Here is a 20584-nt window from a genome sequence, read left to right as displayed (position 1 = left end):
TGTGTCTGAGGTCGGAACAGTTCGTTCTCCTAGGGGCCTGGGCCTGTTCCAGGCCTTTGAAACTGTGGGGTAGTTTAGACCAGTGGTTCTCCAGCTTCCCTATTGCTGCAGCCCTTTCATTATGTTCCTCATACTATGGGGATCCCCAGCCACTGGACCGACGACTACTGTTGCGAACTGTAACATAAATGTGTTCTCTGATGGCCTTAGGCGACCCCTGTGAAAGGGTCTTTGGAGCCCCAGCTTGAAAACTGCTGGTTTAGAGAAATGTGACCTTTCCACCCCCCCCTCCGAAGCTCTGACAGCTGCCTTCTGGCAGCCCCATTGACCAAGGTACCCTACCTGGTAGAACAAAGGGATGGTGGAGTTGGATGCTTTGCTCTTGAGAAACAGACTTCACAGATGGATGCCCCAGAGCTGGTGAGACTTACCTATGAGGTCCCTTGAATCGGAGAGGTTTACTATTAATGTATTACCCTCTGCTTCTCCAACCCTCTCAGCTGAAGGTCGACACCATCTTGAGTGCTTCAAGAAAAAAATAATAATAAAGAGCAAAAAAGTCCCAAGATAGCCTTTTACAAAAATTCAAAGATTTTTTTTTTTTTTCATACCAATAGCTAGTCATTGGCTGGGGCAGGAACACTGTAAGATGGTACTTAAACTACAAAACTTTACAAATACAATGTCATTAAAACACAGGACACACATCAACTTGGGGTTTCGGTACCTTAGAAAAACATCAGTTCTGGGATGGATAACAAAGGAACGAATCCCGGGCAGGAACAGAAATGTCTGAAAGCTCAAGGGATTATCCTTGACCCTAGCCACAGCGTTTATTGACACCGCGACTCTTGAAAAGCGGGATTTCATATTAGTGAGATTCCCCTACAATTCCCTGTGTTGGTTACATGTGAGCGGTCATGTATGCAGTGAAGGCAGCTTCTGAGCCAGCCAGGTCAACCAGCCAGGTGAATGGTACTGTTTTGTGCTATAGACTCATTGTCAAGACTGTGAGGTTGACAGCACCTGGGATGTCCGTGCTTTCTCCAAAGAGTAAGAAGGTTAAAACAAGCTTGCTTCCCTAGATGACTGGGGGGGGGGGGTGCAGGGGAAGAGTGGGCGAGTCCCAGCAATTTCCATCTCTGGAGGAAGTGTCCATGGAAATTAGTCCCTTTGTCTTTGTGAGCCTCTGAAAGGGTGAGCAGAGACTCCAGGTGTGAGCACGCATCCCAGAGCAGCCAGTGAGGTTTGATCCAGAGCAAAGCAGGGCAAAGAAACTGAGCATCGGGAAGTCCAGGCGCTGTCCTCCAGGATTTCCGGTCCCAAGAGCAGGCCCTGCCTCCTGTCAGGTCTCCCCAGTTCCAACATTCATCTTCTGGGAATCAGGTGTTTTTTGCATGGCCTGGGCAGCCACACGAGGTCCCTGGTTTTGGAGGTTCCTCTCTATGGCCGCTTAACCTTCCCAGCCTTCCCATAGCTGTCCCCTGCAGAACAAAGTGCACATCAGCATGTGGTTACAGTGCTGTCTGGATTTAAGTCAGTCCCACACTGCAAGCGTTGCTGCCTCAAGGATGTGGCTGATGCAAAGGAGTACTTAGGCCATAAGGAAAGGAACTGCACTTTTGGAGAATCTGGCAAAGAATTTGGACCCCTTGGGGAGTGATATGGCTCCTCTCCCCACCCCACCCCTAACCCCCTTAGACATGAGGTGAAGTGCAGGCTGCTGCAGTCTGCACATGGCCCGGGACAGCCATTCAGCTGAGAGGGACACACCCTGTCAGCGCTTCTGCAGCCACATCCTTCAAGGTGTCTGTCACCTGTAGTACTTCTCAGCGCTACGTAATAGCTCAAGCTCCCAGTCTTACAGAGAGAACAGCAACTTATGATTGGCATTAATTTGAAATATGAAATGTATTCACATTATCTTATAGGAAAAGCAGCTATGACTTTGTACCATCTTAGCAGGGGAGGAGAGGGTAATAAAGATAGACCCAGCCCTGGAGAGGAGACACTTAAGGCTGGGGTGGAGTTTGGTGTAGAGCTCTTAGCATGATCGATTCCTGGCTTCAATGCCAGTATTAAGAACAACCAGACAACAGCAGCAACAAAACCAGCAAGTCAGAACCAGGTCTGCTTGTCTGCAAACTTCAACTCACAGTGATTTGGAAGAAGGTCTCTTCATTTCTGGCCATTTTCGACGCTGAAACTGCCTAAATTTTCAGATGCCAAAAGGAAAATGCGTGTTAAACACCATTGAGGAAATCACATTGTTCCTCCCTCCAAAGGGGCTGTTTAAAGATGGTGTCTGAGATGCCATCTACCACTGATGGTCATTATGCCCTAGACAGACAGTTTCTCAATAGCTACAACCTTTAAACAGGACAGGTCAAGATGAGGGAACTTAGCCCGGACTTTAGGAAAAACCCCAAATACCTGTATTGTTCATAGCTTCCTCCGTCTCTAAGCCCTGGGTGAGAGAAGAACAGAATAAGAACGCTTTAGGGCGAAATGGTGCAAGCATCAGCATGCTTTGCGATCACTAAGGAAGACACAGCCGAGGACCACCTTCAGTTTACCGAACGCCAGTGCCGGGATGTTGCTGGGGTTCCTTGCTCAGAGTGAATGATGAAGCCCTTTAGTCTGCTAGGTGCACTTGCAGGTTGCCCCCTGCTGAGCCCAGTTAGCCATCGGATACATTGAGCCTTCATTCACAATCGCCTTAGTGATGGAGAAGGGGAAGCAGGCACAGGTGTGGGTACTAGTGCCACACAAGGCTCACTGGCTGTGGGTGGTATGACTAAGAGCACGGGTATGGAGTCACCTGGTGGATTCACTTCACTCACTGTTAAGCTGAGGATAGAGTCAGCTCAGGGCTGTCGTGAGAATTCCCACACACTATCATTTGGCGGTGTGCTTGGCGCAGTACTTACAGGAGATTCCACAACTGTCACCAAGGAGCACCTGAGAGTCAGGTGGTGTCTTTTCTCCTCTGCAGCCACTCTCGGCCCATTTATTTGACATTCCCACCCCGCATCGCAAGGCAGACTGGCACACCTGGGCCTGTCTCCTCAACTTCCCACTTTCCTGATAGGAACAGGAGGCAGCATAGGATAGACAGGTCTCCCTAGGCCTTCCGTGTCCGTGGCTTTTGTGGTTCCCTCTACACTTGGCTGAGGCTTAATAACATGATGTCCTCCATTAAGACATCTAGCTCGGGAGGCAGAGGCAGGCGGATTTCTGAGTTCGAGGCCAGCCTGGTCTACAAAGTGAGTGCCAGGACAGCCAGGGCTACACAGAGAAACCCTGTCTCGAAAAACCAAAAAAAAAAAAAAAAAAAAAAAAAAAAGACATCTAGCTGGCTAGGTGTGTTGGTACACACCTTTAATTCCAGCATTTGGAAAGCAGAGGCAGGTAGATCTCTAGGAGCGTGAGGTTAACCTGGTCTACAGAGTGAATTACAGGACAGTCAAGGCTACACAAAGAGATCCCATCTTGAAAAAAACAACAAAACCCTCATCTAGCTGGCATCCTGAGCTTAGAAGTGCCAGTTTTACCCCTCTCACCCCAAACCCAGGGGGCAGCCCGTGCCACCTCCTTTTCTGTTACCCGTCTTGAATCACCATGTGGTGTGGGCTTCCCCACTGTGCCTCGTCTGTCATCATCTCTCCTACTGAGCCCTGGGCACGCTCTCGCTCTCCCTGGATAACCATAGTGTGTGGCACTATTTACTGGATCCAGCTTCATCTTCTACTTAGTAATCACTGTCTTTTTAAAATGTTGACGTTCACTGCCCACATGCAAACCCTTCCAGCATCCCTCTCCAAAGCAATGGAGTCTAAACTTTCCTTTCTGGCCCACAGAGCCTGCCCACCAGGTCAGTCACTTTCTGTTGCAGCCACCTTGGATGGCTTCATGCCCCTCCCACTTCCCAGCACTTCGTGTTTCCTCTGCAGTTGACAGTTGTTTCCTCTACAGTGGTCGCCCTGTTCTATCGCAGAGCTAATGATCACAGCATATTGCATTGCGTGTCCCTGTCTCACTCCGTTCAAGCCAGATGCCTCCCTGTATGGGTCCTGGCCCGGAGCAGCTCCACACCTGGCGCATACATTTGCAGCCCAGGAACTCAGGAGGCTAAGTTCTTCATGAAGAATGAATGAACAAAAGGGAGGGAAATGGAGAAGAGAAGTCTGTGTCCTGTATAGATTGTGTGGCTTCTCAACTCCTGGAAACACAGCTTCTCTGTACCCTTCCCTGTGATTCTGGGCTCATCGTTGGGGCAGACATGACATACACTCTCTTCTCTGCAGGCTGCACACGAGCCAACTCACCCAGGTCCATGTTGCGGGTCCGGGGGTTGCACTGCTTGTAGCCTTTACAGCTCCTTAGCTCCATGAGCTGCACGTGCAGTTGGTTAAGGACGTCCCTGTCCAGTGTGTTCACCGCGTTCATCAGCTGATGGGAAAGGGGAGCTGTCAACAGGGAGTGTTCTGGGAGCCCTACCTCCATCTCCTCAAACCAGAGCACCTAACTGAGGCGGGCTGGGAGTACAGGAGCTATGGGGTGGGGGGTGGCTATCAATACCCAACATTTATTTCTGCAAGAGCCACAGTGCTGGGGAGATACATGAAGGCTCAGGTGCTCTGCCGGGTCTGCTCAGTGGAAATGGAAATTCTGAAGGAGACACAAACCATGCCTGTGGGCTTCACCTTGAACTTCTGCAGCTGCCCACTGGGTCTCTCTCTCTCTTAAAGTTGTATTTATTATTTATTTTTATGTAGCTGTACAGATGGTTGTGAGCCTTCTTGTGGTTGTTGGGAATTGAATTTTTTAGGACCTCTGCTTGCTCTGGTTGGCCCCCGCTAGCTCCGGCCCAAAGATCTATTTATTATTCTATATAAGTACACTGTAGCTGTCTTCAGACACGCCAGAGGAGGGCGTCAGGACTCATTACGGATGGTTGTGAGCTACCATGTGGTTGCTGGGACTTGAATTCAGGACCTTGGGAAGAGCAGTCAGTGCTCTTACCCACTGAGCCATCTCATCAGCCCCCCATTGGGTATCTTGCATAGCCGGGTTCGGCAGGTCTACCTTAGGTTTGACCCTTTTGTTCCTCTTGATGGAGGAACTTGGTATGGAGGTGGGAAAGGGTCCTTGGGGCTTTGCCTAATCTGGCACTACTGATGGTTACTAACTGACGATGTCTTTGGTAAAGTATGGGCTAAAGTGTCAGAGAAGGAAAACTGGCGGTCTCTGGCTACTTGCGCCATGGCTGCTGACATTGAAGTCACAGTGTATGGAGCTGTGTTGGGCTTTTGAATGAGGTTGAGTGGTTGGTCATTACCAAGGTCACCTTCCAGAATGACTAAGGAGCAGGGTTCTGGTTTTAGGTGCCTTGCTGCTTGTGGTGGTCTTGTGCAGCTCTGAGCCACTGCAGTCACACCTGTGCTGAGGTGTGTTCAAAGGAGGGAGACACCGCGCAGAGCTTGCCTTGGGTGCATGCTGGGTAAATGCAGAGCTTGCCTTGGGTGCATGCTGGGTAAATGCAGAGCTTGCCTTGGGTGCATGCTGGGTAAACATTAGGGTTGCTTGTTTGTACTCTCCATGGCAGCCTAGAGAGTCCAGAACGTGCCCTGATCCTGTAGCTCTACTGTTCAAGGGTCCACAGAAGTACCTGCTGAGCTCTGTAGTCAGTCTGCCTGACGGGGAGGGAAGAGCTGGACTGTAGATCAGACATAGGGCAATGGAGGGAGACGCATGTGGACAACACAGAGTCCCAGACTCCAAGTGGCCTCAGAACTCAGGCTTCCAGGCTTAGGGACCATGAGGGATTTATCTTCTCTTCTGCAGCTGCATGCCTGTGTCTCACTCACATGCCTGTGTCCCTATCTCCCTGACCATGCCTGTACCTGGTAGGGATCTGTACTGAGGTCAAAGTATTCTATGAAGCCGGTTGCAAATTCACAGAAGAGGAAGTTGTGGGTCTCATTGATGGTCCTCAAGCACCAATACGTGTTATTGTTGGCGCTGGTGCAGGCGCAGAATGGCCCCACTGCGGAGGGAAGAATGAATGTCCTGAGTGCCCGCAGAAAGACGAGTCGGTCAGACAGCCTCCCTGAGACAGGCTCTCAAATGCCAAGTGACAGGCACAGGTTTCTAAGACACCTCTAGCAGTTTGGCCCTCTGAAGCCAAGAAAAGGTAGGTGGCCATGCACAGGCCTCCCATCCTCTGTCTGCCCCTGCTTGCTCATGCACACAACAGCCCTGTCCCCTGCCTGCCCCTGCTTGCCCACACACAGGCCTCCCATGCCCTGCCTGCCCCTGCTTGCCCACGCACGGGCCTCCCATGCCCTGCCTGCCCCTGCTTGCCCATGCACAGGTCCATCCCCTTCCTGCCTCTGCTTGCCCACACACGGGCCTCCCATGCCCTGCCTGCCCATTTGCTCACGCGTCCAGAGTGGCGCCGTCTGCCAGTGGTGGTTGTCATGGGTAAAGCACGTGAGGCCAGGCATGCTGCACGTATCGTTGTTCTGTAGCCGTTTGAGCAGCTTGCGCAGTTTCTTCTTGCGTTTCTGCTCCCGCAGCAGCCACACCTTGTCCTTCTCCTGCAGACCCTTCCTGAGGGCACAGGGGACCACACACGCTTAGGACCCCTGAGGGGTCAATGACCTCAGCCTTGTGGTTCGCCCCAGTGGTTGGGCAGCGTCAACAAGGGCTCTAAGTCCCACTGATGTCCAGGCCACAGCTAGGGCCAGACCCCAGGGCCTTTCTCTTCCTGTGGCCTCCTTCAGCCCCACTCCTCAGTGGCAGAAATGGGTGTCCAGTGCTTAGTGTGGCTACAGTACCATATCTAACCACAGTCTTTGTATGAACCTGGGGCCAGCCCCTCAAAGGACTGCGCAGACCTCACCTCCTAGGGAAAACCCAGCCCAGCCTGAATTTGCCTTGTGCTTTAGCTATAGACAGGTAGGCATGGTACCTTACCCCTTTGGCCTATCCCTACCCTTACCTGAAAGGGTGCAGGCTGGAGCCTTTGTGCTTGAGACGGCCTTTGTGTTGGCTGTGGTAACTGCAAAAGACCCCCCAACCCCAGTCCCCAAGAGTCAGAGCTTTGCAGGATACCCTGGCAGGCATGCAGCGGGGTTCACTGCTCTTGCTCACTGCACCCTTTCCTAGGTGGGATGGAGGGCACTGTATCCCCCTGGTTGCCAGCTCCGTGCTTGGTTTAGATGCCTCATGTCAGACTTTACAAGGTCAGGACGGAAATAATTAACCCGGACTGGAGGCTGGGCCTGGCTTCAGTAGGTGTCAGCCGTGGCCTCTGAAGGCCGATTTGCATCATACCATGTACCTCATGCTTAGAGGGGGGCTTTGAGACTGGCCCGAGTCAGCAAAGGTGTTCAGAACTGTGTGGCTCCTTCAATTTAAACCAAGGAAGTCTTGCTCCAGGTTCCCCAGTCACAGGTGTTATGTGACTGCCACCCTGGACAGTGACTGCAGAGAGACTCCATGTCTTTCTGTGTGGGAAGTTCTCTCAGGCAGGCAGAACCCTGAGTGGCAGCCAGGCAGTTCCCAAAGGCAGTGAGCAGAAAGAAGCCTGTGCCCCAAGGCCGGGCCCTGCCCAAACGCAGCACAGCCTGGCCCCGCCCCCGGGGGCGGTCCCTGAGTTTCCCTGATGAGAGTTATTATTGGCTCCTTATCTTGACAGGTGAAGATACAATTAAAAAGTATCCACAGGGGCCAGTGCTGAGAGGGCCCCGTGTATCCACAGGACGCACTGGTGTCCAGGGCTTGAGTGGGGCTGGGGCTGCTCTCTCACCTGATTTTATGGCAGTCACATTCTTCCGGTCGCTTCTTCTTCAGGTGACCCCTGACTTCTCGAAGGTTCTTAATTTTGTTCTGCAGGGTTTCGATCTGAGGGAGGGAATGGGAGAAGCCTAGAAGCCACAGGGTGACTGCGGGTGGGAAGGGTACAGCCACATCTACGTCTGTGGCTCTGCCCGTGGAAGGGGGCCTCCCTGAAGGATCAGACAGTTCCTACTGCCAGCAGAGCCTATGGAGGCCTATGGGGGCCTATGGGGGCCTATGGGGGCATCTCACAGGTCTAAATAAAGTATGCTGCACTGTCCCCAGCCAGCCAGCTCTGGGCTGGACCTTTGGCTGGCTGCTAGACCCCATGACTCAGATTCCTATTCTGGGATGGGATCATGGATTCTGGGGGACCAATCTTGCTCTCTCCCCTTGCCAGGCCCCCCGCCCTTCCTGTGGATGCTGGCCGCCAGCCTGTGCTGCCCCAATAGCCACACCTCATGGTCGATGTGCAGCTTGTGGTCTTTCCAAGCCTGCAGGGACTTGTACAGGTCCAAATCGCACTGGACCGTGTCATTCTCAAGGATGTAGCACCTGCTCCAGAGAAAGGGTCATGAGTGGCGGGCCCCGAGGGGAGAAGAGAGGCCCAGCCTGTCCCTCTACCCCCAACCTCCAGTCAGACTCTCACCGATGGGTCACTTTGATGGGATTGGGGGCAGAATAATCTGGAAGGCCACCAGTACCACTGAAACTGCCACCATCCTTGTCATCTTGGTCTTCAGGGGCCCCTGGCCAGTGCTGCTTGCTAAGGTTGCGGGGCTGAGGCACAGTATCCAAGCCTACGTGGTATATCTCACCGTCCACCTCGATGGCCACGGAACGGATGGAGCGGTTCCGGGCATAGCTGGTCTTATACTCTGTGGGTGCCAGGAGGGATGATAAGTCAGAGAGGCTGGGACAGGCTGGCCAGGGAGCCCCAGCCATGGGTCTTCAATCGAGACAGGGGTGAAACCTGTTCCAGTCTCAGTGTTGCATGCAGTGCGGGCTTGGGGGAGCTATCCCCGGAAGTGGGTCATCGGGAGGTCGTTATACTCGGCAGGCTAAACAACTTGAACTTCAGGAGAGCCGGTGAGGTGGTTTTGCAGGTAAAGATGCTTCCACACCTGAGTTTGATCCCCCGTGGCCCGTGTGGTAGAAGGAGAGAGCTAACTCCTGCAAGATGACCCGACCTCCACACGTGTGGGCCACAGATGCATTTTGGGAGCAGGGGGATCTGCCAGTGTGGACTGTGGAAGCACGTGGTCAGTGTGCGCTGATGGCTTTTCCTTCAAGTCATAACTAGACCTAACCACGTCCTCTTTGGACATTAAGGCCCAAACATGCCACTGGCTTCTTGTCAGTCCCTCAGCTGTCTGTCTGCTGCTCTCACCATTAGAGTGCTCATTTGAGGGAGGTTTGAGAACGCACTGACCTTATCATCTCCGCCTGCTCCAGATTAGAGCCCCACCCCACCCCCGGAAGGCGACACCAAGCCTACAGGGCCCAGTTGGCCCCATTGCCTGCCTTTGGTCCATGTCCACACTGCCCCCTAGTGGCCTGTCCCAACACTGCTGCCCTCTTGAATTGGAGCTTGTGAGGCTGTGTCCCTAGCTCCTAGGATCACCCCCAGGCCTGGAGCCCAGCACCTGTGGAGTTGTTTGAAAGTTCACATGGCCCGGCCCCAAGCCCTGGCTGCTCCTCCTGCCTACTTTGGGCAGGCTGGTGACACTTACTTTTCTTAAAGAGCTTACGGCGTCCAGCCAGGCCCAGTTTGTAGTCCCCTCCACCACCGCTGTCACAGCTGCAGGCCTCGCTGCTCTGGCTGTCATACTTGGGCACCAGGTTGGAGAGGGCTCTGCCGCCACCGCCACCACCGAACCGCATGGGGCCTTTACATTTGTGCAGCTTCAGCGTCCCGGAAGCGTCCTCCACACACTGCCACTTCTGTGGGACACAGCAGGGCTTCAGGTGTCACCCCCCCACCCTGATCCCCACCATCCTGTTTGCCACACCTACCTCTCCTCCTGCCCACGCTCAACTTGGCAAATGCCACACCCTTGCCAACTCCGACTGCCTGTTTCTCCCTCCTGTCCACACTTAGCTGGACCTACCATGGCGTTCACCAATACAGCTCCTGTCTGCCTAAAGCTATGTCCTCATGGTGGTTGGTCAGCCTCCCTACGGGACCATGTTATTCCTACTTAAAACCTTCTGAGGCCTGAGCCAAGGATCGGAGCTGCTAATACCTGGTCTAGTCAACCTGACTCTCCCTTGGATCTCCCCACCTGCTGGCCCTGCTCTTCCTCAGCCTCCCTCCCCCATTCTCTTCCAGTGCTCATGGATGCTGCTTTCAGTGCCACTCAAACTTGGGCATGAAGGAGCTATGTCACAATCCCCACTCTGAGAGAAAGCACTAAGAGGAAGAGAGCCTCGCCCCAGACACAGCCCGGGGAGGGGGGGAGGGGGGACTGGAGGTGTGCTGGGATAGTAGCCCAGTGTCCTTGACTGCTTCTCAAGGTCTGGTTCACCCTGCCCTCTCCTCACCAGTCCACTCACCCGGTGGCCAGAGTTTGCGATGTCACAGCTCCTTGCTGTCCTCGCTCCCCTTGGTGTGGGCCACCCCCCCTCAACTCCTGTTCGTTCCACATGCCCACAGGCTCCTTCATCTCTCACTCCTCCCTTCCTGTCTCCCTGCCCTCTGAGGCTCATGCTCGGCTAACTCTCCCTCCCCAATCTCTATAGCCCACCTTGGAAAGGCCTCCTCCAGACGCCGGCCCTTTCTCTCCCTGGATACTACCAGGATTATATGTCTACTTAGCGTCTCTTTTGCAATCAATGTTCTTTTAAAAAAAATCTTGAAAGCTATTTGCTAATCCCCCTATAAACGGAAGCCAGCCACAGAGAGTTATACCACACAAGTCAGCTGGGAGGCAATGAATGCTGTTTGCCACTTGAGCCTGCCTGCTGGTGTTTTCCCACACGAGGAGTGCAAGGTCACACACCCAGAGGACACTGCTACCCTGACAGGGACCAGAGTCTCCCATGTAACCATGGCAACCACACCCCAGAGGGCCCAGAAGATCCAGCCATCTCCTCACCTGCCCCAGCTGTTCGCATGCTGTCTGGTACTCAGCTCGCTGACACAGGTCCTTCACGCGCTGGTACTTGGGCAGGAAGTTCTCCTCCTGGGCATTCACTTTGTCACCTTCCCTCTTGTGGAGCAGTTTGCTGAGGGAGATGCGGGGCTGGTTGAACTGGGTGGAGCCCTGGGGCAACTTGTGCTTGCCTAGGCTGCCGGCCCTGCATAGCTCTGTGGAGACCTACTGTGGAGGACGGGTGGCTGGCGGCTTGAGAGCACCTGGGTTTTAATGGGAAGTCTACAGGAGCTGTCTGTCCCAGATGGCCTGAGTTAGGATTAAATGAACAGTGATGACATCATACAGGCTCTGCCAAGTATGTTGAATGGGGACATGTGGCCTCCAGATTCGAATTCTGCATGAGCCACCCAATTGTGACAGGGGATTTGGACACAGCCTCCGAATCACCCAGTCACTAGCACAGCACTATTCAGCCTCCCACAATCTTGTGACCACTCCTCATGGGGGTCTTCCTGCCCGGCTGGCACTCACCCTCTCTCCACCAGGAAGGAGTCTCGCCAGACCCTCAGCTTCTTTTTCAAGTGGAACCTAGAAAACAAGCAGGTCCAGCATCCTATCTGCTGGGTTCCTGTGTCCCCAGCCCTGTCCACACCCTGGGCCAAGTGGCAGTCATTGAGTGACATTGGAAAGGTCTCCACACCCCAGGGACAGGGCTGCTTCTCCAAGATGTGGTCTGAATGCCTCTTTGTGGTTGAAATGGGTACAGTTACATGGGCATTTGTGTGTGTGTGTGTGTGTGTGTGTGTGTGTGTGTGTGAGAGAGAGAGAGAGAGTTTTGGAGTCTCCCAGGAGCCCAGTTCTGGGCTAATGAGTGCGTGCAGGGGGTCATTTCTCCTGATCTATGAGGGTCGGGGCTGTGTAGCTGAAGCCTGTGTATAAAGCATTCCTCCATTTCACAGATGGGTACATTGAGAGCAACATCCTACTCTGTACCCCGATTCTCAAGTGTCCTGTACCCCTACACTCTGCATGTGTCCATTTTAGACCCTTCCAGCCCCCTTGGTTGGAAGATGTACCACCTTACAGGGCCACCAGCCACCTGTAGGTCCCAGGGCTGGGCCCCCTGGGAGGAAAGTCTAGGAGAGAGAGGCTCACAGAAAGACCTGTTATCCAGGGGGCAGTTTCACTGTTGACCACAAGGGGTCGCTCCTGCCTTTCTGGTTCCTCATCTCTAGCCACCTTCCTTTCCACCTTCCTTTTTGTTTTGTTTTTTTGGTTTTTTGTTTTTGTTTTTGTTTTTTTCTCATTTCATTGCTGCTTCCTTCAGCCACGCAGGACACCTGGAACACACTCCCGGTCAGTCCCACCACCCATCAATCGGGCCACAAAAGCCATAGTCATTGTGACGAAGAGTCTGACTTCTTGGTTATCCTCTTATCTCTCTAGGATTCAGATAACACAACTTTCCTTTACTGGGTTACTATGAGGGCCAACGTGCTGGAGTGCCCTGGTGCACAGCACAGTGCTACTGTTAACTTTGGGCTTCTCATCCTTTCAGCTTTGGAAGGTCCTTAGCTCCAAATGGGAGGATAGAATCCCAGAGAGGGCTGGTCCTTTAATCTCTCATGGGTTAGTGGGGGGCACCTAGATCCTGATTCTAGTGGCCTTCCCAGTTCCCCGTGGTTGAGTTCTCCCTGGCTAGGAAGCCTCCTTCCCTGGGTCTCTCTTCCTCCTTCTCACCGGTTCACTGGCCGATCTGAGTCCAGTAATTTGAGAATAGACTTCCCGTCCATGTCTGCAGGGATGTCCAGTCCAGCGATATCCAGTATGGTGGGGGCCAGGTCAATGTTGAGGACGATGTGGGGGTTCCTGGGGAACAGAGAGGGAGTGGAAACTTGGCCACCTCGGTGGCAGCTTAGCTTGGGACAGAGGCATCTGGAGGTAAAGAGGGAGGGACATCTGCAGATGAGAGAGCTTCTATCCTGACACTCTGACCCTTAGGGAGGCCAGTTCCATCCAGTTCCATCCAGACCGTCAGGTGCTGCACTGTCAAGTTACCTGCCCTAATACTATCCTCCTCTGCCTCTAGGGTTCATGCCTGCCCTCTTGTTGGTTCTTGCTGGCTGGGCACGCACAGTGCAAGTTCCAGTCCTCCCTCTGGGTATACTTTGACACCCCCTCCCCCCCGCCCCCACTGCTGCTACAGGGACGAGGCGGCCATGATTGCCAGCCTTTCATTCATCTCTGCCTCCTCTGAGCCCCTGTTATACTCGACTCAGAACGATTTTCCTCGAGGCAGGCGTGTGTCGCTTTTAGCTCTTAACAAGGAGTCTGGTGACAAGCCCCATAGGCTTGGGGACCCCACTCCTGGGATCACATCAGGGTGATCCACTCAGTAGCCACCGATGTGAGAGGGGCCCAGCAAAGACCGTGGCTAACTAGCAGAGAGGCTGAGGGATGGGTTGGCGCTCCAGCTGTTCTGTGGACAGATGTTCAGCCGTCTCACTGGCGGTCTCCTCCTGCCTCTCTCCCTTGCTGGCGTGGAAGATGGGCTGTGCAAGTCCCCGTCCTCCCTCTGGATATACTTTGACACTCCCCCCCCGCCCCCCCACCGCTGCTACAGGGACGAGGCGGCCATGATTGCCAGCCTTTCATTCATCTCTGCCTCCTCTAAGCGTTTCTGTTTCTGGTTGCCACTTCAAAGGTTAGGCCAAGGAGAACAGCTAAGGCCATGGCCCACGCAGTCCTTGAGGAAAGAGCAGATGGCAGATAGCTTACTCGGTGTTGCCACCAGGAGCAGGCTCAGCGGACAATGGCTTTTTGCTTAAGTCTGAGATCTCTTCCTCAACAGCCACCAGACCAGTGACTACCCAGACAGGGTGGGAGTCAAAGCACCTTCCCATGAGCTGGCAACACCCAGGCTCTGGCATTTCTTGGTACGGAACCCCACCTCGCTGTTTTTTCATGGGAGTCATAGCTCCTGGCTTCTGCCTCAGAAGAAGGGTATGACACTCCTCGGAGTCCACCCTGGCCGACACAATGGCTGGTTCAACTGTTCTAGAATCTTGCCCCTAAGGGCCGTGGCTTGGACCTGTGCTGAGTTTCAGACCAAGCAGAGTCCAAGGTCTCCCCGTGAGCCTGGGACCTGGGGTACGGGCACAGGAGACACACTTACAGAGAGCCAGCTTCCACGTTGGGGCCCCTCACATAGAACGGGACTCTGATGTCGAATTCATACGGCATAGACTTGCCCTTCACCAGCCCAAACTGGCCAATGTGGTAGCCGTGGTCGGCGGTGTACAGGATGTACGTGTTGTCCAGCTCCCCCGTCTCCACCAGCATGTCATAGATCTGCAACAGAGGCCAGAGGTGAGGTGGCTGGCCTCGTGGGAGCCCTCCACTCTCAGCACACCTCCTATCTAGTCCATGCCTGGGGCAAGTCCACTTCTCTGCAAGGCCCCCCGGGACTGACTCCCTTACCCTGTCTCCTACACTTGTTAACATCTGTCCCTTGTCTGTGGACAGTTCCCATGGGGTAGGGGTCTTGCTGTGTGGGGGTCTCTGTATTTTGCTCTCTGGCAGCTGTGTTGCACTTGCACTGACCCTTAACAAATGACCTTGGATGAATGCATGAATGAATGAATGAATGCATGCATGCATGAATGAATGAAGGAAGGAAGGAAACAACACTAGATGTGGCCAGGGCCTGGGTGGGAGTTGGTAACCTGAAACAGAATCCTGCATGAGGGTCTGCAACTGTCCAGCGTGGCTATGGAGCACACGAACTATGTCATGTGTGGCCAAGGAATGGAATTTGAATTTTATAGTATTTTGATTTAAATTTAGATAGCTATGGATCCCCTTTGAGTAAGCTGTTAGCCCACACAGCGGAATATGATTCTGTGTGTGTGTGTGTGTGTGTGTGTGTGTGTGTGTGTGTGTGTGTAGTATATTCTATCACGTGTGTGAAAGTCGGAGGACAACTTTTGGGAGTCAGATTTCCCCAGCCTGTGGGGCCTGGAGATTGTGATACAGACTTCGCTATGTCTTGAAAACTGTGCTTTCATGAAAAAAGGCAGTCCCCAAAGGCCACATTTTTATGATCCATTTGCATGAAATGTCCAGAGTAACAGGAAGACCTTAGTGCCTGCAGAGACGGGGTGACAGCTAAGGGAAGGTGTTTAATCCCCCTGGAGGGATGAAAATGTTCCAACTTGACAGTGGTAATGGTTGCAGAACTCTGAGTGAATGCAAGTCAGTGAGGGCCGTGCACGCGGCTCAGCTGGTGTCAGTGAGGGCTGTGCACGAGGCACACATCCGGAATCTTAGAATGTGGGAGGTGAAGGCAGGAGGTGAGTGCTAGGCCAGTCTGCGCTACAGGAGACTGTCTTAAAAACAAAACAAAAAACCCTGTTGCGTTGTATACTTTAACTGAGTGTATGAGTTATAGCTCAATAAAGCTACTGAACTTTTAAGTGGGTTTTTGATATTGTTGTTTGTTTGATTTTTTTTTTTTTATATAGAAATAGAAGCAGTCAAACATGGTAGCTTTTGTATGTAATTCTAGAACTCAGGCGGCCGAGACAGAAGACTCCCCATGGGTTAGAAGCCAGTTTAGTTACTTAGTGAGTTCTACACCTTCCTGGGTTATACAGAATGAGACTCTAGTCCATTTTTTTCTTTCTTTCTTTCTTTCTTTTTTTTTTTTTTTTTTGGTTTTTTTGAGACAGGGTTTCTCTGTGTAGCCCTGGCTGTCCTGGAACTCACTCTGTAGACCAGGCTGGACTCGAATTCAGAAATCTGCCTGCCTCTGCCTCCCAAGTGTTGGGACTAAAGGCGTGCACCACCACGCCTGGCTCTTTCTTTTTTTAAGAAAGAAAAGCAGCAGGCTACTGTGGTTTCATCAAACAGCAAAGGCTCATGGGAAAATTTCAGGAGTCAAAAGCCTTCCCTCTGGATTGCTTCAAGCCCCTTTCCCAAGTTGGCATAGTGTTTGGCTCTTTGACTTAGGTTTTCAGATTAGGTCAAAGGCTTGCCAGGGGGCGGGGCAGGGGCAGGGGTGGGGCCTACCGTCTCCATGGAGTCGTCCACAGACATGAGGGTCTGTAGGCGTTTGCGTTGTAGCATGTTGGTGAATTCCATGTGAATGGGCTTCATGGGTCCCGTGTAGCGCATGATCCAATGCTTGTCTGGGTTGGGTGCATAGTTGTAACTCGGTGTGCTGGTGGCAAACAAAGGCAGTCAAGACAAGTGCCATGAACAGCTCACTCCAGTTGGGGGCAAGTGGACTGGTCTAAGGTGTAAATGGGAGGGAGCCACCTTCAGGAGGTGGTGGAGCCTTAAATGGACGTGAATCCCCCAAGTGCAGAAAGCCAGCAGCTTGGCATGAGTCTTTCTTTGAAAACTTTCTGGTATTCATTCATCAACCCTTTCAAAGAGGCTCCAGTTGAGAGCCTTCTCAGGCCCAGAACTGGAGGTCCACTTCCCACCCCTGCATTGCATTTATTGACTTCCCAGCCCTGGAGCACACAGGTGGCTGTCACTCTGGTAAAGGGAGGATTGCAGGTAGGTGAGCTCTTTGCATTAAGTCTTGGTTTGAGAGAGCAAGAAATAGATGTAAAAATTAAGTATGTCACAGTTGTGCCTGCAGGGCCCACACATTCCAAGAATGTCCACCTTTGGGACACAAGACATGTTTTTGATTCTTTGTCACAATTATTCTTCCAGTTGTGATTAGGTCGCTCTTTGAACTAAGTGGGGAAGGTCAGGAGTTCAAGGCTTGCTTGAACAGAGAGGGACACCTTCTCTGGGGAAGACAAAAACAAAAAACACAAAACAAAACAAAAAACCACAAACTGTAAATCTGAACCTAACCCACTGGAAGAGGACATCGCTCTGCCATCCACTGGGTCTCAAAACATGAGCACCCAGTCCCCTCAGGTTCCACCCCTACCCCAGTAAGCTGAAATTACAGTCAACAGTTGAGTTGTTTCTTGCTCGAGACAGACAGGCTAATCAGAGTGGAGTCGGGAGGGGGATGGGGCTGTGTGAGGCAGAGGAGGGGCGGGTTTTCTTGTCAGAACAGCCAGTGCTCCCCTGGCACCAGCTCGGGCACTGGCCCTACCTAGGGACCTCGGTACTCTGTCACATGTCAAAAGGTCTTGTACAGAGATGGCACCATGGTAGCTTGCAGCAGTCCAACAGTTAGGAAACTGCTACTGTGTGCTTGCGGGGAAGCCAGGGCCTCAAGACTCCCCAGCTCCAGGCAGCCTCCTGCTGCTAAATCCCTCCCTGTACACATGGTCTTTGATTATGAGAAATGCCCATGTCCCGCGTGCGGCTGGCCCAGGGCATGACCTGTGTGTAGAACATTCTTGGAAGCGTGCCTCCTTGTCTCAGGGAGCTAGAAGGGGCTGCTGGGGCTGCCTGTGTGGTGGCGGAGCCACACTGTCAGCTGGACTATGAGGAAGTCACTCCGTGACCCAACTTAGACACCAGGATGCAATGGCTATCCCTGACTTCACTAGGAGGCCTGTCTGGCAGGCTCTTGTGTGGAGGGTGGTGAGGGTGGCCATGGGAGCCAGTGAGTGACTCCTTTCACTCTGGAAGACTATGGAATCAGAAGCTAGAGAGCTGCATCCTAACTCAGGACCTGGGCCAGCCAGCTAGTCACCTGGCCCAGGCTGGGCTCCTCAAATACCTGAAGAGTGTCTGGGTGTCCCCAAAGATCCTTCAGTTGGCCACCCCTTTTCCTTACCCAAGGTGATGCACAGAGGTGACCTCCTTCATATCGGCCAGTGGGACCCCTTATACCATGAGCCTCAGAGTAGCAGGCTGTGATGTCATCACAGCCCCTGTCTTCACAGATCTTGGGAGGGCTTGCTCCTAGATATCACATGCTGGAAGAAGTGCTGAGGGCTGCCAGGTGTATGTGCACATGTCTGTGCGGGTCTGTGAGCTTTTGTAGCTGTATGTTCACCTAGTCATGTGTGGCTCTGTGTATCTTTGTGCTTGTGTGTTTGTGTGTGCATGTGGTTGCTTTGGTGGTGTGTGTCTGACTGTGTTTACCTGTGTTTGTCTCTGTGTGAGTTCTTTTGTGACTGTTGTATATGTCTGCATGTGTATGGTGTGTCTCTATATGTGTGCCATGTACATGGATCTATACATGCCCATGCATGTGTCTGAACATGTATGTTTGTATGCCTGTGTATATGTGCTATGTGCCCCACGTTCCTACGTGTCTATATTTCATCATCTGAAAGTATGTCTGCATGGGTGTGGCATAGTGGGGGGAGGAGGGTTCTGGGAGGACGGAGGGAAGTGAGCAGGGCTGTTGGGAGCTCAGTAATGCTTGTTACAGCCCAAAAAGTCTGCTCCAGGGGCAAGGATCAGGATAGCTTGGTGAGTGAGAGATGCCCACCAGAAGGCCCTGCACGCCACCATTCTCCTCTCCTGGACCAGCTACCCTCCTACAGAACTGTTAGGAGCCACTGTCTTCCAGGGGCAGGAGCCTCCCAGAGCCACCGTAGTGGCCTGGAGAGTCTCTGGGCAAGCAAGCCTCTTGCTATTCATTGTCAGAGTCTGTAATTTCACTTCAAAGGGACAGTGCAGGAGAAGGCAGTGTCACATGTCACACCCCTCTGGTAGGAACCTGGCCCAGGATGGAGCACTGCTGGCCTCTCTCTCTGGGAAGGAGGGTAGAGGGCAGTGGGTGAGGGCAGCCAGGCAGCCAGACACTCTATGGGGCTCTCAGGGTGAGGGTAGCCCACTGCTCCCCAAATGTGGTTCATTATTTCCTGTCTGCTTCTCCCTGAAGTCCAGGGATCAGAAGGCTAACATGCCCTGTAATTCCTCCAAGGGTGGCACACTGTCAGGAAGTCATTAGAGCTGAGCCGGGGGAGGGGAAGGTGGCGCATTCTGACCGTAATGAAAATTAAACACCCTGGATATTAAGGAGGAGTCCAAATTACCCTGTCCTTGCTACCCCAGAATGTCACAGCAAGGGCTGCTGAGTGCCGCTGCTGAGCCTGAGGTATAGTCTGAGGCCAAGAAAAGCCAGAATATTTTCCAGAAAGCTGTACTAGCTAACAGGGTGGTGGTGAGGTGGAAAGCCTGGGTGGGGGCTGGGTTTGAATCCAGGTTCTGTGGTATCGCAGCTGGGTGACCTCTGTGTTTCCTCGTCTGTAAAATGGGGACACTAAGTGAGACAGCAGGAAAGGTGGCCTTAATGACCCTCTTTTGGTCTTCACACTCCTATGCAGGCTTCTCTGATGGCACAGTGAGGTATGTGCCCTGTGCAGGGAGATAGGATGGTGGCTTCCATCTTTGCCTCTTTCTCTTTCTGGATTGAAGGATGGAGAGGCCCATACAGCTAGAAGTAAGATCTGGGTCAGGACGTCAGCTCACTGACCCAGGCTCCTAGCAACAGGGTCATGAGCTGATGTGTGTTTGCTGTTTGTTCAATGGTGCTAAACTTTGGAGTCATTTGCTATGTGGCAACAGAGAACTAGTACACCAGGGTCACCATGAAGATGTGAGGTTTTCCATGGCCAGTAGCTGGTGTAGCCGTGGACCCTGTGATGGTGTTTGTTGGCACCCAGGCTGGACTTGCCGTCACCTAAGGACTGTGCGGGTGGTTCCAGAGAGATTTAATTGAAGTGGTAGGAACCTGCCCGGATGTGGGAAATACCACCCCATAGACTAGGGTCCTGGACGGATGGATAAGAGTGTCAGCGTTCATCTCTGTGTCCTGACTGCAGATGCAATGTGACCAGCTGCCTCCTGCTCTGGCCACCATGCCCTCCCAGCCATCATGGGCTGGACCCTTGAACTGGGAACAAAAGTCAATCTCTCCTAACATCCCCCTCTCAGGCACTCTGTACAGGCTCCGTTGGACATAAACACAGGCTCACAGGGGATATGCTAAGCCTCTGAGTGTGAGGAGATGAATCCCAGCCAGAAGGCATCTGCTATGGGCTAGGGACAGGCTGGCTGGTCTGTGCTGCAGAGCCGCACCTGATAAGCAGCCGGTCTCCCAGGATCTTTGTGTGCCTTAGCAACTGAACCATCTCCCCACATCGCTTCCCCTCATATAGCCCAGGCTAGCCTCAACTGTCTACATAGCTGAGGCTGGCCTTGTACTCTTGACCCTCCTGTGCGGGCCTCTCAAGTGCTGGCATGGTAGCTTTTGGGTCCTTTAACCAGGAACGTTTTAAGGAAGGTTCAACTACACTGCTGATGTCCCATTGTCCCTAAGCCCTGACGGACCCTCCCAACCCCAGTGGAGGCTGAGGCTTACATGTGCTGGGATGCATTGGGGAAGAGGCGTGAGTACTGGGGTGCCGAGTCCTCGGGGCCGTGGGGAGCCGCGTGGCTGATGACCATGAGCACGGGCCTGTGGGGGTACATCTTCTTGGATGTTCGGAAGAAGCTCACACTGTCATTGGTGATGAGATCCGTGAGGTAATCCTGGGGTGGGAGAAATGGGAGGATGGTGAGGACTGGGAGATTTACACCGAGTGCTCCCTAGGTGCCGCACACTATGCTGGGCATCAGGGACAGGGGTATGACCATGGTTTGGTCACTGCCCTTAAGGAGGTGATGGCAGGAGAGAGCAGAGAAGCAAACACAACACATGGCTG

General features: G+C 53.0%; 1 protein-coding gene across 6 annotated transcripts in view; it reads right to left on the bottom strand.

Moving 5' to 3' along the window:
* Positions 1-573: 573 nt before the first annotated feature.
* Positions 574-20584, bottom strand: part of Sulf2 (sulfatase 2) — an 81301-nt gene continuing 61290 nt past the window's right edge. For all 6 annotated transcript variants that reach the window (XM_021157065.3, XM_085832257.1, XM_021157066.3 and 3 more), the window contains exons 5-21: positions 20242-20411; positions 16014-16164; positions 14119-14294; positions 12684-12812; positions 11475-11531; positions 10944-11073; positions 9579-9789; positions 8495-8723; positions 8304-8400; positions 7817-7911; positions 7007-7066; positions 6446-6615; positions 5907-6049; positions 4329-4452; positions 2434-2467; positions 2157-2210; positions 574-1484 (exon numbers count right to left, since the gene is read on the bottom strand). In XM_021157065.3, coding sequence (XP_021012724.1) covers positions 1454-1484; positions 2157-2210; positions 2434-2467; positions 4329-4452; positions 5907-6049; positions 6446-6615; positions 7007-7066; positions 7817-7911; positions 8304-8400; positions 8495-8723; positions 9579-9789; positions 10944-11073; positions 11475-11531; positions 12684-12812; positions 14119-14294; positions 16014-16164; positions 20242-20411 — 2061 coding nt within the window. In that variant the 3' untranslated portion in view covers positions 574-1453. The remainder of the gene's footprint in view (positions 1485-2156; positions 2211-2433; positions 2468-4328; positions 4453-5906; positions 6050-6445; positions 6616-7006; positions 7067-7816; positions 7912-8303; positions 8401-8494; positions 8724-9578; positions 9790-10943; positions 11074-11474; positions 11532-12683; positions 12813-14118; positions 14295-16013; positions 16165-20241; positions 20412-20584) is intronic.

The sequence above is a fragment of the Mus caroli genome, unplaced genomic scaffold (assembly GCF_978045245.1).
Source record: "Mus caroli unplaced genomic scaffold, Mus_caroli_1 scaffold_2, whole genome shotgun sequence".
Lineage (NCBI taxonomy): Eukaryota > Metazoa > Chordata > Mammalia > Rodentia > Muridae > Mus > Mus caroli.
This window is presented reverse-complemented; position numbering and strand designations above follow the sequence as displayed.